General features: G+C 41.9%; 2 protein-coding genes across 2 annotated transcripts in view; one reads left to right on the top strand and one right to left on the bottom strand.

The window, feature by feature from the left end:
- The window catches only part of OSTF1 (osteoclast stimulating factor 1), a 51,078-nt gene extending 42,087 nt beyond the window's left edge, over window positions 1-8,991 (top strand). The window contains exons 9-10 of the mRNA XM_025891524.2: window positions 2,821-2,919; window positions 8,465-8,991. Of these exons, the coding sequence (XP_025747309.1) occupies window positions 2,821-2,919; window positions 8,465-8,523 (158 nt within the window). The 3' untranslated portion in view covers window positions 8,524-8,991. The remainder of the gene's footprint in view (window positions 1-2,820; window positions 2,920-8,464) is intronic.
- Window positions 1,046-1,617, bottom strand: LOC112838729 (ubiquitin-ribosomal protein eL40 fusion protein-like). Its single transcript, XM_073878073.1, has one exon. It carries the CDS (start codon window positions 1,541-1,543, stop codon window positions 1,157-1,159), a length of 387 nt encoding a protein of 128 aa, XP_073734174.1. The 5' UTR covers window positions 1,544-1,617; the 3' UTR covers window positions 1,046-1,156.
- Window positions 8,992-16,547: the final 7,556 nt, after the last annotated feature.

Below are 16,547 nucleotides of genomic sequence, written 5' to 3'. Positions count from 1 at the left end.
AGAAGGCTGTATGGGTAAAGTTGCTGAGCCCCTTTTCACACAGGAGATTCTTGATAGATAAGAAAGCAAGCTCTAGGTATAATCTCCTGCTTTGAGCTGAGCAGGTGCTAGATGTATGAAGAAAGAGAAGATACCTCGATTCCCTGTGTCTGTACAAGTCAGAGGGGACAGTGAAATTGTGGACTGACCATCCATCCATCCACTTGTCCTGTAGATATTAATTAAGCCTTACAGAGGGCCAGGCATATCCCCCCATACTGTACCCTGCTCCAAAGGCTATAATACAAGTTGCTTGAGTCCCAAGGTGTCATATGGATGCACTGTCATTAGGGATCCTCAGAGCAATGTTGTGGGATATATGAGGGGAAATGTTACTAATTTAAAGTGTGTTGATGACGTAAACCTCGGGTATAAAAAAGATCAGACAGCATGAAGACCACTGTAGTGCCCCCTAAAGGTTATGCCGAGAACTGCGCCGTACCGCTGGGGCCAGTGAGCTGGTGAAATGAGCCTAGTCCGAACTGAGATGTCCTGCAAGTGTAAAATGCACATCGAACGTCAAAGACTTAGTGGAAGAAGATGTAAAGCATCACAACAATTCTTATGTTGGTTCTATGATAGACCTGTCACATTTTGGATATACTGGGTTAAAGAAAACGTATTATGAAAAGGAATTCCTTTTTGAAAACGTGGCCACTAGGAAATCTGAAATGACATATATGGCTCCCATTGTATTTCTCTTGGGTAGCGCTGGTGGAGAGGGACACAGGAAATGGTTGTTTCTTCTCTTGCATTGCTGGCCCTGGACATTTCCTGTCCTGACAGAAATCATGTACATGAGTTCTAAAGTGTAATTTAACGTAAGATATGATTAGTCACAGAACTCTTAACCCTCAGGACTCTTTTTTTACCTGTAGCTCAAGGAGAGAATGCGGTTCCTATAGACCCTTCGCTATGGGTAGATCTAAACCTGCTCACGAGGGAGATTTTTATACACAATTGCCATATTCCTAATTAAACCCGCCAACCTTTCTTAACTCAAATATTTTTTTTTTTTTTTCCAGTCAATGAAAGGGAAACTTTATTGAGGCCCCAGGCCCTTGGGGCTCGGGCAGGAAGCTGCCCTGTGGGCAAAGGAAGAGCCAGTGGAGGGGCCTTATTTGACCTTCTTTTTGGGGCGCAGGTTGTTGGTGTGGCCGCACTTCTTCTTGCGGCAGTTGACAGCACGGGGGTGCAGGCGAGCGTAACACTTGCGGCAGATCATCTTGTCACAGTTGTATTTCTGCGCCAGCTGGCGGAGGGAAGGCTCAGTGATGCCACCCCGGAGGCGAAGCACCAAGTGCAGGGTGGACTCTTTCTGGATATTATAGTCTGACAGAGTACGGCCATCTTCCAGCTGTTTGCCTGCAAAAATCAGACGCTGCTGGTCAGGCGGGATGCCCTCCTTGTCTTGGATTTTGGCTTTGACATTCTCAATAGTGTCACTGGGCTCGACCTCGAGGGTGATGGTCTTGCCCGTCAGGGTCTTCACAAAGATCTGCATCTCTGCGTCTGGCGCGAATCCGCAAGGCCGCCGCCACCAAACCACTCGTCCACCTCGTTGAAGAAAAAGAGTCTTAACTCAAATATTTTTGTGCCTTTGCGTTTCATTACATTTATTTTTTGTTTATGGAAGAGGATGTGGTTACAAAGAAAATGGCACTCCTATACTGTGGCAGAAAGTGTAAATTGGTAAAGCCTTCTTGGAAAGTAATCTGACAGCAGCTAGCAGAATTAAAAATGGACATATCCTCACATTCCAGCGTCACTTCTAGAAAACCACACATCAGGAAAATGTTGTTCGAGGAGGTTTACGGCAATATTGTTTGTGATGAAGGAACAGCCTAAGTGCCCTTCAATAGGGGGGTGATTAAATAAATTTTGCACTGTCCACAAAATTGAATACTTACAAATGTTTAAATAGGTCGAGTTATAAGGATGTGTATTAATAAGGAATGGTATTAAGGAATACCATTATGTATTGTTAGGTTAAAAAAATCAATTTACAGACCAATATATGTGGTATGATTTTGTGTATATATACATATATGTCTGTGAATGCATTCATGCACCTAAGGGAGCTGAGGATTGATGCCTATTTGCTGGGAATGGTTTCCTGTGGACAAGCTAGAGGAAGGGGAAGGGAAGGGGTGAGCTGGGGGATGAAAAGGGACGTATGCTTCTGTTTAGCATACTTCTATATTTTTGAATCTTTAACAATGAAAATGGACTCATGAATTCTGATAAAATTTTTACCTCGTGAAGACAAGGAAAAAAAGCAAGTTGAAGATAGGCTGTGGGAACAATGGATTGCCTCTAGGTTTTATTGTGTTACTCTTCTGCTAATTTGCACAGGAGTATACTTACAGATAGAGAATATTAATCCCCTCAGGCAGCAGCCACGTGGTATTTTCTCAAGAAGCAACGGGTATATTACATTGAATCTCCAAACACTGGTGCCAAGACACATTGGAGTCTAACTAACTCAGGATTCACCTCCGGGAGAGTCAACTCCCCACTGAAAACTCACATGCAGTATTCTGAGGACTTGAAAGGAAAGGCTATATTTTAATGGTGCCTAATTATCAGGGGTACAGCAGCAAGCTCCCTGATTAAAGATGTCAAATGGGCTTTTACTGTTCTGAAAAAGCTGACTTCAGGGCCAGAGTGATTCCCTAGTTAGTTTGGCCCAAAGTGATGAGTTTTGGTGGAAGGAAGATTGTCTGCTACTCTAGATTCTTCAGAAACACCTGATGTGCTTTTCTTGTATTGGGGGGAAAGGTGCGAGAACAGACTTAAGAAACAATGAGAAGAAGCTGGCCCTGGACATGGCTACGAATGCCGCCTGCGCATCTCTCCTGAAAAAGAAACAGGGCACAGGTATTTGGCTTTAATTCTTCTTTCTCCTCTGGCACCATCATGACCAAGGTTTATCATCTTAGGACTGGGAAAACTCTTCATGTGGTGGTTCTGAAGTTACATTTTATTTCCTTGGTCTACTTCGGAACGTTCGCCATAGAAGAAATACCTTTACGCAAACAAGTCGAAGAGACATTGAGCTTTTAGTATTTATTGTATGTTTCCTTTGTTCCTTACAATTAAGTCGTAATCACTTTGCTTTCCAGTAGAGCCCTTTATCAGAGAGCCATGGTCTCCGTATCCTCGTTTCAGATAGGTGTTTACCAGTGGTTCTCTCTAAATATATTTTTCAATTAAGCACTGAAGAGCTCCAGGGTTATATTTTATTTCTATTTTAAATGAGAGTATCAGTAAACTATAATCAGAATTATTCTAGCCTTGGTAAACAATTTGATGTTCACTTAGCCTCTGGGGTGGTTTTTAAAGGTAAAGTTTAGGTATACATCCTTAAAGATAAAAATATCTGTTGGTGTGGGAGAATAGGTTTGAAAGAAAAAAATGAAAAGTTTGTGTGGTTGTTTTGAAAAGGTGTCGAAGAAAAGGTGTTAAACGCATTTGCATCCTTCATGAGTACTATTCAGAGACTGGCTGTTTGTTGGACCTCTCAGTGCATAACCTGAATGAGTGATTTCCTTTGAAAGAAATGCTGGGAGGGTGTGCTTTAACCCTTCCCATTCCCCTGTCCTTTCTCTCTCCTTCATCCGCCATCAGCCTCCGGGCCCACGAGGAACCCAGAGGTAGAAAAAAGAGAGGTAGGAGATGATTTGGTTGGAGGGCACAGTCCATCTCCCCTCTCCCCCCAAGGCTTATTCTATTGTTACCTTATGTTTGGCACTCTAATGCCACTTTGAAGGAGAAGCCAATGATTGATACATCTTCTCCACCATTTTCTAGAATGGAAACTAGTATAACGGAGAACTCACTTTCCACAAGTCTTTATTTAGCATTGCTGCTCATCATTCCAACCCTTCTTAGTATTGCTTTAGAGTCTAAAGTTTAGACTGATCCGTGCTGGTGGAGAATCACCAAAACAACTTTTTGAGACATTTCCAGTATTGAGGCTGAGTGCATTTGTTTCCATTTTAAGCTGAGGGTAATATCACTCTCAGAGTTGTGAGCTTGTGTAATAAGGTGCTGATTACTGTTTTCATCATTTGACTCCCATTCCCATTAATTTTTGAACCCTTGGAAAGCTTTTCTCTTCTTTAGCTAAGTACCTTTTGTTTTATGAGAAGAGGCAATGTTATTTGGTCCTGTAGCCCAGTTCCAGCAGAAGCAACAAAATAAAGTCAGTCCCCTGGTTTCCTACTTTTGTCAATCAAAGATAGCAAACAGTCCCTCTCTCGTCATGACTCACCAAGGGAGCCGCCCACAATTATCCTCCTTGTCCATCACCAGATCCCCATCATAGCCCTCCTCACGAATCTGCTGTTCCTTTTATTCTTTACTCCAGATAGGTCTTTGTTCCAGATTTTTATTTCTTTTAACTTCAGTTCAGATACAGTGTAAACCATTAAACCATTAAGCACCTTGGGTTCCTTAATTATTTAAGCCATGAATGCTCCCTGGCAGGCTGGTGTTTCTGCCAAGTAATTACTCGTGCATAGATGGATTGAGGGTCTGCTGAGTGCATGAGAAAATATTTACCAGCTGAGTGGTGCTCCCTAGCAATCCTACATTTTGATTGAGAAGCCATATATGTAGCTGTGAGGGAGAGATACTTTTACTTGGCATGTATCTCCACCTTCCTGCTGCCTTGGTTGGTTCCGGAAGTCGGACTATGGCCTAACTTCCTTTTTCTGCCACTGACTTCCTGTTGCTGTATGGGTCCCTTCAGAATGTCCTCACCGTGGAGTAAGACTTCTTATGAGCTGAAGGTTATCAGAGACTCATGTATACTATAAGCTTGATCATGGTAGACAAGGAAAATAGCACACTTGCCTCAGACCCCAGAGAGCTGTACCCAGAAGCCTCCACATGAGCAGTGGGAGCTGGGGGAGGCAGGTGGCAAATTGTTCTTTTTCCCTTCACCTTTCTACAGTCTTTGTAGAATAGAGCTGGGAGGTAGGTCTCTTTTCCTCTTTTCATGCTCAGTGTCTTTAGTCTACTTTCCTAAATTTGTATTGATTAGGTAATGGACTCGTTAATGAGGTAATCATTACTTACCTGGGGGCTTGGCACGCAGAGGCAAGAAATGAACTTTCATATTTCGGTTTTCATGTTACCTTTTTCCTCTCTTTTTTCTTGCTTCATTCTGCAGTCGTCCAGTAATATTTCAGTTTGTATTGTGATCCTAGTTGGAATCAGTTGAATATTGGGCCATATAGCTAATTATCAGCACAAACTCTGCCCTGGAAAAAGTATATTCTGATGTTGTTGCCCACTTTTAAAAGCACATCTTGGATTTTTTATAGAGAAAAAACAAGTCACATTTTGTAGTTACCTTGAAGGATAACTTTGGGATATGAGTTTAGGGCCAGGGTTCAGCGCCCCCCACAAGGGTTCCACCCTTTAAATTCTTTTTCCAGTTTTTACAAATTGGGGTATAATTTATATTAATTATACATATAAATCCTAAGTTTACATCTTGTGTGTGTGTGTGTGTGTGTGTTTTTAACTGTGCCCCCACCTGCCACAACCCAGATCAAGGTAGAGAACATTTTCCATACCCCAGAAGCCCCCTCCATATCTTCCCCTGCTCTCACCATAGGCTGGTTTTGCCTGTGCTTGAACTTGATATAAATGGAATCAAACAGTATGTACTTTTTTGTGTCTAACTTCGTTTCACTTAATACTCTATGAGATGTATCTAGATTACTGTGTCTGTCTTTCTACCATTTATTTATTGTTTGTCTTAAGTGCTGGTGGTTGATTTGAATGTGCAAATCCAGGTCAGTAACACTGAGGAGAAATGGAAGTGAGGTCGGGGAGAAGGGGATGCACCGCTAGGAGATACATTATTATAATGGCCACGGCCCAGGATGAGCTGTGAAGAGCTGTAGCACCTCAGCACTTGGCCATGTGAGAAGTTTCCAGAGAAACTGGGCCTGAGAGCATTCCATGAAAGGAAGAAAGGAGAAGGAATTTGTTTGCCTGGCTCATTCCTGTCTCTTGATTTCCTTTCAGCAAAGGTTGCACCGTAGCGAGTCATCTTCTGCTAACAGGAGAAACAAGGTTGAAATAAGGGGCAGAAGTAGCCATGGAAGGACAAAGAATATCTCAAATGGCAAAACATAGGATGGTAGTAACAGAGTAGAGTAGGAAAGAGCTTTGCTATTGTCTTTTTGTCTTTAGCTCAGAAAGCTGCTTTTCCTAAGTTTACAGCCAGTCCTGAAGTTCATGGGTGTGTGTGGGATAGGACAAAATATATTCCGCCCAGGCCTCCGGAACTTCTCATAGGGAGGATGGACACAAATACAACTTGGAGACTTCTAGGAGTTTGGAAGCTGCTGTGAAATCATTGAAGTTTGCCTCTGTTCTGCTTATATCCACTTGTTCTTTCATCTTTCCTTCTTGTAGAAGATAAATCCATTTCTATCTCCCTTGTACCGACTCTCCCTGTCCCTTCCTTTTTCTCAATAATTCTAAATTTGTAAAGATAATGACTGAAAAAACTGTAGTATCATCAGCATACGTAAAATTAATAATGCCTTCATATCATCAAATAAATCTTGTCATTGTCCAAATGCCCTTTTTTCTCATACATGTTTGTTTATGCTTTGTTTACCTATTTATCTGTTTACTTATTTGTGTATAGTTTAAGTCAGGGTCTGAATAAGGTCAGGCTCTGGTTGGTAGATATGTCTCTTAAATCATTGCTTCCTCTCCCTCTCTCTTGCTAGCCTGGCGATTTACTTATTAAAGAAGCTGGGTCAGTTTTCCTGAATTTCCCAGTCTAGACATTGCATATGTGCATCCCCATGGTGCTGTTTGTCATGTTCCTCTTTCCTCTGTATTTTTGTCAGTTGGTGTTAGATCTAGAGCTTTGATTAGATTTTACATTTTATCTGTCTGTCTGAGGGGTAGAGGGAAAAATACTTCATGAAGAAAGTTGTGTTGTTTCATCAGAGGCACAGAATATCTGTTTGTCACTTGTCCTGTGACTTTAGCATTCATTGATAATCATTGTCTAGATCCACTATTTCACGAACAGTTGCAAAATGGTGATATTTGAATTCTGTCACTCCTTTCTCAGTTATTAGCTAGGAACATTCTGTAAAAAAAAAAAAAAAAAAAAAATTCCTTTCATCCATGGTTTGATTACTCAGAGGTAATAGTTTGTGTGGTAGGGGCAGAATAAAGGCTTGATTTTTGTCCTTTGTTAATGAGTTTTCAGAATAAGGTACACGTTCCCTATTATTCTCCAAAGAAGACTGGTGAATTCTCTTTGGTGTGTGTTGAAATATGTACTGTGTTTCAATCCATTATATTTAGTATCCTTATTTTTTTTTAAAATATTTTTTTATTTATTTGACAGAGAGAGAGAGAGAGCATGAACACGAGCAGGGGAAGCTGCAGAGGGAGAGGGAGAAGCAGGCTCCCCACTGAGCAGGGAGCCTGACCCAGGGCTTGATCCCAGGACCCTGAGATCATGACCTGAGCCGAAGGCAGACGCTTAACAGACTGAGCCACCCAGGCGCCCCTAGCATCCTTATTCATAGTCCCTCTTTGGCTAGTGGAGGCCTCTTCAGATTGGATTGTGAATCTTTCTAAAATGACGCTCTCTCTGATAGCATCCTTGTTTTATGGTATGACAAGCGGTTCCAGGTACATCTTTTACATTTTATGCCCCGGACTTGGAATCAGTCATATCTCCAGTGAGCACGGGGATATAGTATTTAGAGACCATGGTAATATACATTTATCGAGCTCTAACTGTGCTTATAACTTGGATTTCAGTTTCCCTCCTAAAATGATGCTTCACATAACCTGTTGCTTATAGGCATTTAACTAGACAGTTGAATAGGTGCACAGGTAAAGATCAGATGCCTTCTTTTTGAACCCTGTTCAAGCCTGATTTAACATATGGTGGGGTTCGGTTCCTTCTGTTTCACACTTTATTTCATTGCCTTCAGGTAAGGCCACGCAGGCTGTCGACTGACCAAAGCCACATCCATGTATTTGACACTGGGAGAGGAGGTTGGAAGTGCAGTGCTCAGAGTGGAGGGGCTTCCCGTGTGTTCCATGCTGGTCATGGTGCATGGGGCTGGTTGCATTTTGTGCAAGATAGATTAATGGTACCTTAGCACCACGTGCTTTAGTTTATTATTTTTTTTGCATGTCTAGAGAACCTGCAGACAGCTGTATTTGTCAGCCTCTATGGCAACAAATATTGAGCAGTGAGGCAGGGAAGCAAAAGTTGAAAAAGATCCTTGGGGGAAGTACTGTCCCAGGGTCTGAGGAAGGATTACAATTTGTGGAGCTATCAGGAGCTCTGAAAGTGAAGACAGAATCTGAGCAATTTGTAATTTCTCTTTCGCTCTCCCTCCCCCCTCCTTCCGTTTAGATGCTGTTCGAACATTAAGCAATGCTGAGGAGTATCTTGATGATGAAGACTCCGATTAATTCCCTTCTGGAGCTTCGAGATCTAAAACGTCTGTTGTTTTTGCCATTCCAAAACCTTTGTCTTTGCCAGAAGAGTGTTGGTAACTGTTTTTTGTCTTTTTTTTAAGTCTTTATGAACATGGGAGTATTGCACTGTGTGTGAGTAGAATGTGTAAATGGGTAGGTTTTCACCTTCAGTTTGCCGATAAGTGACTGGATACTTTGCTGTATAAAGTACATTTTTGTTCACTAGAGTAGAACAAGAAGAGATTATTTCTATTTATCAAGTTAAAGGAATTAAAAAAGTTTTTTTCCTTAAAAAAAATCAGAATTTTTTTTTTGTTTGTTTTGTTTCGTTCTTTACCTCAAGGATTGAAATATTTTGAATGGATTTTTCAAGGGGGAAATACTTGTTATAATAATGAACCAAAAGACTTAACAGAAAGTCGTCAGCTATTCTGACAAAAATAAACATTTTAAGAGACTGTGTTCCTTTTGTCTGTTTCTTTGGTATCACTATTTGCTGGTAAATAAGGCTCTTTATATTTAGGTAAAGGCTGATTTTATTTTTTAAGTTGTATTTCATACTTATTAGCACAAAGGAATCATAATAGCCACATTTCTATCCAACTTTATATATTTGCTTTGATTAAAGTTAAGACAATAATCATTGAGAAGATGCATTTATAATGAAATATATAACTTCAGTAATTATTAGACTTTCAGTTTTATCTCTAAGGTTATACATAGTGTGAAGAAGTCCAGCAACCCATTCCAGTCTGCTTGTGGTCTGAAAGATTTAAAAAACCGATTTCCTTATCATGGAAGATGTCATCGTTTTCTATAGTGGAGTAGCCAGGAGCCATGAAATTTTTTTTGTGTTCAGCTTTTCACTTTGATAGCATTTGTTTTCCCAGAGCATAGCTGTAGCTTGTAACAATTCAAATTCTTTTGCTAAAACATCAGTTAATATTGCAGGGAGCCTTCTGTAATACTGAAGTGACCCATGATTCGAGATTCCAATTCTAATTTTGTCATCGCTGTTGGCATTTGCCCAGATTCCAGGCCCTCGGCTCAGAACCATATTTTGTAAGGAGACTTCGATGCTAATTTCAAAAAACACACTGGTGCAGAGAAGGAAATGTTTGAAGAAGGAAGTGGGTTAGCTCAGGAAATGAATAACTGCCACTGTAAGAGTTTTCTGTCTGTGACTGCTTTTTTTTCCTCTGTGGGTGCCTTGAGGAAGGGGATCCTGAGAAGCCTGTTCGAGGGCTTTCTGCTACCCCAACCGAATTTTGATAGAAAGAAGTCTGTATAAGTAGCGACAGCAGAGGATGAGCACAAAATCTGAAATCTATATCCTCAAAATAAATACATTTATGAAACTTGAGTTAAGCATTTGTATTTCTTCATAAGCATAACCTTGAAGATATGAAATCCTTGTTGAAACTGTATCTGTTCGAACCACAGAACCTTTAAGGATTCATTCTTTATTATTTAATTTATTTTATTTTAAAGATTTTATTTATTTATTTGACAGAGAGACACAGCAAGAGTGGGAACACAAGCAGGGGGCGTGGGAGAGGGAGAAGCAGGCTTCCTGCGGAGCAGGGAGCCCGATGTGGGGCTCAATCCCAGGACCCCGGGATCATGACCTGAGCCAAAGGCAGATGCTTAACGACTGAGCCACCCAGGCGCCCCTAATTTTTTTTTTTAGAGGGGGAGAGCATGAGCTGTGGGCAGGGAGGAGCACAGGTAGAGAGAGAATCTTAAGCAGGCTCCACGCTCAGCGCAGAGCCCCACACAGGGCTCGATCTCATGACCCTGAGATCATAACCTGAGTTGAAATCAAGAGTTGGATGCCCAACTGACTGAGCCACACAGGCACCCGGAGGATTCATTTTTTAAAATGGGGTTTGTGTGGGGCTCCTGGCTGGCTCAGTTGGAAAAGTGTGACTCTTGTACTTGGGGTTGTAAGTTTGAGCCCCACATTGGGTGTCAAGATTGCTTAAAAATAAAATCTTTAAAATGAAATGATAAAATAAAATAAAATATGGGGTTTGTGCCTTAACAAAAAGCTTTTGGAAATCTCTGCCTTTTGTTCTTGCGTACTTTGGGCCTGGGGTGATTAGAATAGGTGCCAACAAAACACTTTTAACTTTTTCACATGGGCAGAGATAATACAGTTTGCATGAATACAGATAATTTTTATGAAAATGCCTTGTGCTCGATGTGGGCATTTTATTTATGTCCTTGAGGAAAAGAAGAGTGAGTGGCTTCCCCGACATTGCTTTTAACATTATTGAGCTTGTGAAGATTCTAGAAAGTTGGCCAACCAGAATTTTTGGGAGTGGAGGGTGGACTTAGGTATATGCATGAGTTGCTGGTGAAACAAAATTTGGTGAAACAAAAAAAAGGACCACAGCATTTTGCTGTGGTTGAAACTCCATGGGAAAATTGACTTTTGGTGCTTGTTTATTCAGCCTTGCCGATATGATCTTTTTCAGAGATGTTGAATGCTGAACTCAGCAACAAAAATCAGTTCTAAGAACGTGTCACCCCTCTTGATTCTGTGCAGAGGAGAGCTTTGATTATGTTCTGGAAATGGCTTCGGAGGTTTTGCTGTAACCTGAGCTTTCTGACAGTCCCTGTGGCCTGAACTCCTTCCCGGTCCATTGTGTGCGTTAGATAGAAAATGGCTCTGAGCCCATGGGGTGGTGAGATAGACCAGCTTTAGGCCCAGTAGCCTCATGCAAAGACCAGCTTTTATCAGTTTCCCATTTTAGTTTCCTTTCTGGGACTGGTCTGTGGCAAATTATTTGAGCTGCTGTGCATTCCATTTGTCAATTTCTGTATTTCTCTGGTGAGCCCCCCCCAATTGTTTTATTTTTTTCAATAGCGTGGCCATGTTGTCACCCAAAGGGAAGTGTTGAACAAAGCGGTAGTGACCCTCTTTTTTCTTAATCTTAAAAAGCCAAAATGGAAATAATCCTCAAAACGAAATCTCAGATCATTTTAGGTAGAGGAAAATCCAATTTTTCCATATAAGCTTCCTTCATAAGGGTTCTTTATTGTGTAGAATTTCTGATTTACTGGTATTTCTTCTTAGTGTGAGCCCTGTGCTTCTCATCTCTGTAAAGGATGATTTCTTCTCTGATCAGTTGTATGGAGCCTAACAAATCAGCATTTCCCTGTTGGTTTGATTTTGTGCTTGTTCTCCCGAATTTTATGTTGTAAATATGTCTAGCAGGAATACACAGACAGCCATACATTGTATAGCCAAACTTTGAAGTCTCTACTGAAAGTTGAGGTTTTGCGAGGGGGTACGGGGTGGGGGAGAAGTATTGCAAAAGATTCTATTCTCCCTATTTTAACTATTTAACAAATACAGCTTTGGTGAAGTTTTCTCAAGTGCAAGAAAAATTGCAGACCACAAATTTATGGTTGCTTTCCCCTTATTTCTTAATAACAAGCCTTTACATCTGCCCGTCCCTTAAAATGACATAAAATTAAATAAAACTACCATTTATTAAATGCCTACCCTGCCAGTTCCTATGCCAGGCAGTTTCATAGACGTGATGTCATTTGATCTTTACAGCAACCCTGGGCGGTGAACATTAATGCCCCTATCTTTTTACAGAAAGGCTGAGGTTTGAAGAAGTAACTAGCTCAAGGTGACACTGCTTGAAGATGGAAGTGCAGGTCTGGCCAACTCCTGAGCTAATGCACCTGCAGCCTACCGCATCTGGCAGACGATGCCATTCATGTTTGGCCAGAAAAATATGCAGAAACAAACCAGCTCCTTTCCAACTCAAGCCCTGGGTGTAGCATCTAATAAAGTCAGCATATCTGCTAATTTACTTAAATGTATTATGTAAACCAACCCTAAGAGCTTTTTTCTTTCCTTTTTTAAATAAAGGATTTCTCCCTCCACATCCCTGCCCCCCCCGAAAAATTTTGGTAAAACTTTTTGGTTCCCGGTAACCCTGAAGAAATACGATTTAATGAACAAGTTTCCAAATTTTCCTATCTATGCAATAACTATAAATAAGTGCAAAAGAAGGAAAGCCTCAACTAGCAGCCAATCACCTTGCTCAGAGTTTGTACTGCTAACTTCAGCATTTCCCTCAGATGGTCCAAGAGCTCCTGACATAGTTCCATGTAATCATAAAAAGAACCGTGTGCCTGGCAAGGGTCAGAGAATATTGTCTTACCGAAGTCTGGGAGCTCGCGTGGATGTGTCGGTTACCTCCCACTTCCCAGGGAGTTCTACTGTTGTCTCCTGCCCGTGGCCATCTGCTTGGGGCTCCCATCAGGCTCAGCCTTCCACCTACACTCTACTGTTGCCAGCTAGGGGCTGGGGTGAGGTCAGGTTTCTGGCTGTGGCTGAAAAGGAAAAACGGAAGAAATCCAGAAGTACAAGTTCAAAAGCCTGAGAAGGAGCAGGAAGGAAAGTGGGAGAAGAGCCAGAGAGGGAAGACGGCGAACAGCAAAGGAGAAATGGTGATCCTCTCTTAGTTACACATGGTCCTGATATAAAAGCCTAATGCCTCAAGAAGTGGCTAAGAGTGCAGGCTTTGGGGAGGAACTCTCTGCATTGGTCTGGCTTTGCTGCTTATTGCTGAGTGACCTTGGACAGATAACCTAAAACATTCAGATTCATAAGCTGGAACATGGGTGAGTAATAGTATCTGTTGGTTGAAGTTAAGAGGATTAAATTAAGTGATCTCCGTAAATGACTTAAGATAGTGCCTGGCAAAGTGATTGCCTCTTAAGCGTTGCCTGTACCCATAAGCCTGAAGGAGGACGTTTTCATTAAATAAATGTGTGTGTATGAAGGATGGGTCAAACATGTTTTTTCAAAGACATAGCCATCATTGTGAGATTTCCTAAAATGCATTAAAAATGAATAGAGGACAATGATATTTCCTTCCAGTCATTTAGGTATGTTTACATGTGGTAGAGCATTTTTCAATATAAATTCACTTATTGGGGCGCCTGGGTGGCTCAGTAGGTTAAGGGTCTGCTTTGGGCTCGGGTCATGATCCCTGGGTCCTGGGATCGAGTCCCACATCGGGCTCCATGCTCAGCGGGGAGGGTGCTTCTCCCTCTCCCACTCCCCCTGCTTGTGTTCCCTCTCTGTCAAATAAATAAAACCTTTTTAAAAAATTAAAAAAATAAATTTACTTATCAAGAGTTACAGGGAAGAGGTATATAACTGAAAAAGACGTTGTTGTTATTACTATTATTAAAATAATTCACAGGTCAAGTGGGGAGAATGTTGGCCACCGTTTCAGTTTTATGTTGTTGCTCTGGAAAGGTCTGATGGGCCCTAAAGACCACGGGTCTAATACTTGGTATGTGATGATTGCAAATTGGAAAGATTTCAAATTGCCCTGACATGCCTTCAAAATAGAAACAATCCATCTTTTCAAATGGATCAGCTTTGTAACTTCATACATTTCCCCAACAAGGTCTAAGCTTTAATGACACTGTTAATGACTTTAATGACAGTGTTAATGACACTGACAGGAATCTAAGACATTGGAAGTGTCATACAGTTCTCCCTCACTTTGACCAAGAAGGCTATAGAGGAAGAACTAAATTGGATATTTCATTTCCCATTCCAGAAGGGGAACTCTTGGGGCCCCATGAAAATGCCTTCTTATAAGTGAAGACTAAGTGTAAGATGTGGACGTGAGGCCTGTTTGGACACAGGTTGGTGTGAAGGTCATTCATTGACGAGAAATAGCTTCAGAGAAATCCACAGCTCTGAAGAGCTCTTAGGTAGAGGGCTTGCATCACCATGACATCATGGCTCAGGGAAAACCCATCCTGCAGGCGTTACCCTGCCATTTCTGAGCCCTGTGACTGGTCAGGGCACTTTGTCCCCTTGATGCACCAGTCATGAGGATCAGTTGATGTTGGCTTGTGTGAATTCAAAGTGTCATTGCTGCATCCATTTTTTTTAAGACTTCTTTTTTTTTTAAAGTTTATTCATGAGAGACAGAGAGAGGCAGAGGGAGAAGCAGCCTCCCTGAGGAGCAGGGACCCCGATATGGACTCGATCCCAGGATGCCAGGATCATGACCTGAACAGAAGGCAAACACTCAGGTGCCCTGCTGCATCCAGTTTTAAGAGGACCTCGATCAGGGGGACCTTTTCTGAGGACCTCAGTTTACAGCATGAGCCACTGTGGTTGCCGTGTCAGCTTTTGAGCACGTGATACCCCCTGTCTGCAGCAGGATGCATGAAGAACCCCGCCCTTAATCTCAGACTTGGGGTTGAGAGCAGACCTCCCTAGGAAAGAATACTTGGGGTTCCTCCAGTTTGCCCCCGCAGAGTTTGTGAGTGGGATGTGGTACAGTGGGAGGTTTTCACTGTATCTTCACATCTGCCTCTGTCAGAGCCGTGGGTATTGCCCTTCTATGAGACGCTTTTCATTATGTTTTTAACCTTTGGGTCATCACTTACAGATAACTGTATGAAACTTGTGAATGCCATTCTTCTCTTAAAATTGGAAATTGTGCTTTATCTCTCTCTTGCTCCATTTTTCCTTAGTTAGCAATGTATTTTTTTCTGAACTGTTATGTGAATTCATTAATTACTCCTGCTGCTACTAGCTCTGCTACTACCTGTAACTATTGAGCATTTATTCCCCACTAGGACATTTCAGCAAGAACACTGAGACTGCTAATATAAGAATTGTTCTTGGGGCGTCTGGGTGGCTTGGTCGTTAAGCATCTGCCTTCGGCTCAGGTCATGATCCCAGGGTCCTGGGATCGAGCCCCACCTCGGTGGGGGGTCTGCTTCTCCCTCTCCCATTCCCCCTGCTTGTGTTCCCTCTCTCGCTGTGTCTCTCTCTGTCAAATAAATAGATAAAATCTTTAAAAAAAAAAAATTGTTCTTAAATTTTGTCCTCGAACAGTCCTTAGATGTGACTTATTCAGTCCAGTGTCTGGCCTCTCTCTTTTTTTTTTTTTTTTTTAAAGATTTTATTTATTTAATTGACAGAGAGACAGAGAGAGACAGAGAGAGAGGGAACACAAGCAGGGGGAGTGGGAGAGGGAGAAGCAGGCTTCCCGCCAAGCAGGGAGCCTGATGCGGGGCTCAATCCCAGGACCCTGGGATCATGACCTGAGCCGAAGGCAGTTGCTTAACCAACTGAGCCACCCAGGCGCCCCTGGCCTGTCTCCTTTTTAAATAGATGGAGCCCAAGGTCCAGAAGTGGCTTGCTTTCTTCCTTTTTTTTTTTTTTTTAAGATTTTATTTATTTGAGAGAGAGCGTGCACACGCACAAGCACGAGGAGTGGGGGGGGAGGGTCAGAGGGAGAGGGACAAGCAGGCTCCCCACTGAGTGGGGCCAAAGTGGGGCTCGATCCCAGGACCCTGGGATCATGACCTGAACCAAAGTCAGACCCTTAACCAACTGAGCCACCCAGACGCCCCTTTCCCTGTTGACTTTCTATGAGAAACACAGCAAAGTAAAAGCAGAACTCATCAGTGATGGGAAATGAAACACATAGGATTTGAGATCATTGCCATGGGTCTTTTCTTTCTAGATTGTGTTGTTTTGTGAGATTGTTTTCCCACTGTAGACATGCTTTCTTTAGTGGATTTTCCTCTATATTCACCCCTCTCCCGCCACCCTTCCTTTTTTTCCCCCCTTCAACTGCATTTTAGCTACACAACAGAGGAAATGGGAAGGGTCTGATTGCATGAACTGATTTTTTTTTCTTACACTTATCTCCCGCTAAAAGGTTAATGGGAAAAGTTGAAATGCTAGCCAAAATTAAATTTGAAATGATTGAATTTATTATCCCTGTTTTGTGGCTGGCCTCTATTAGCCGTCCTAGATGAAAAGGAGTTGAAATTCTTGTGTCCTAATTTTTATGGTGTCTGAGTCACTACAATAATAAAATGACTCCATTTTGTGGAGTATGTGTAGTCACAGGCTGTCCATGTTCACTCTGCTTTCTGTCTCATCTGTCAGCAAGGACTATTTTTTTTTTTAAGATTTTATTTATGAATTGGAGAGAGAGCAC

The sequence above is a fragment of the Callorhinus ursinus genome, unplaced genomic scaffold (assembly GCF_003265705.2).
Source record: "Callorhinus ursinus isolate GAN/ISIS: 27379988/994484 unplaced genomic scaffold, GSC_fseal_2.0 scaffold28, whole genome shotgun sequence".
In the NCBI taxonomy this organism is placed as follows: domain Eukaryota; kingdom Metazoa; phylum Chordata; class Mammalia; order Carnivora; family Otariidae; genus Callorhinus; species Callorhinus ursinus.
Note: the sequence above shows the minus strand (reverse complement) of the source record. Positions and strands in the feature narration are given on the sequence as shown.

Bases quoted from the DNA above. Each gene is read 5' to 3' on its own strand.
- LOC112838729 (XM_073878073.1), bottom strand. From the start codon at position 1,543: ATGCAGATCTTTGTGAAGACCCTGACGGGCAAGACCATCACCCTCGAG.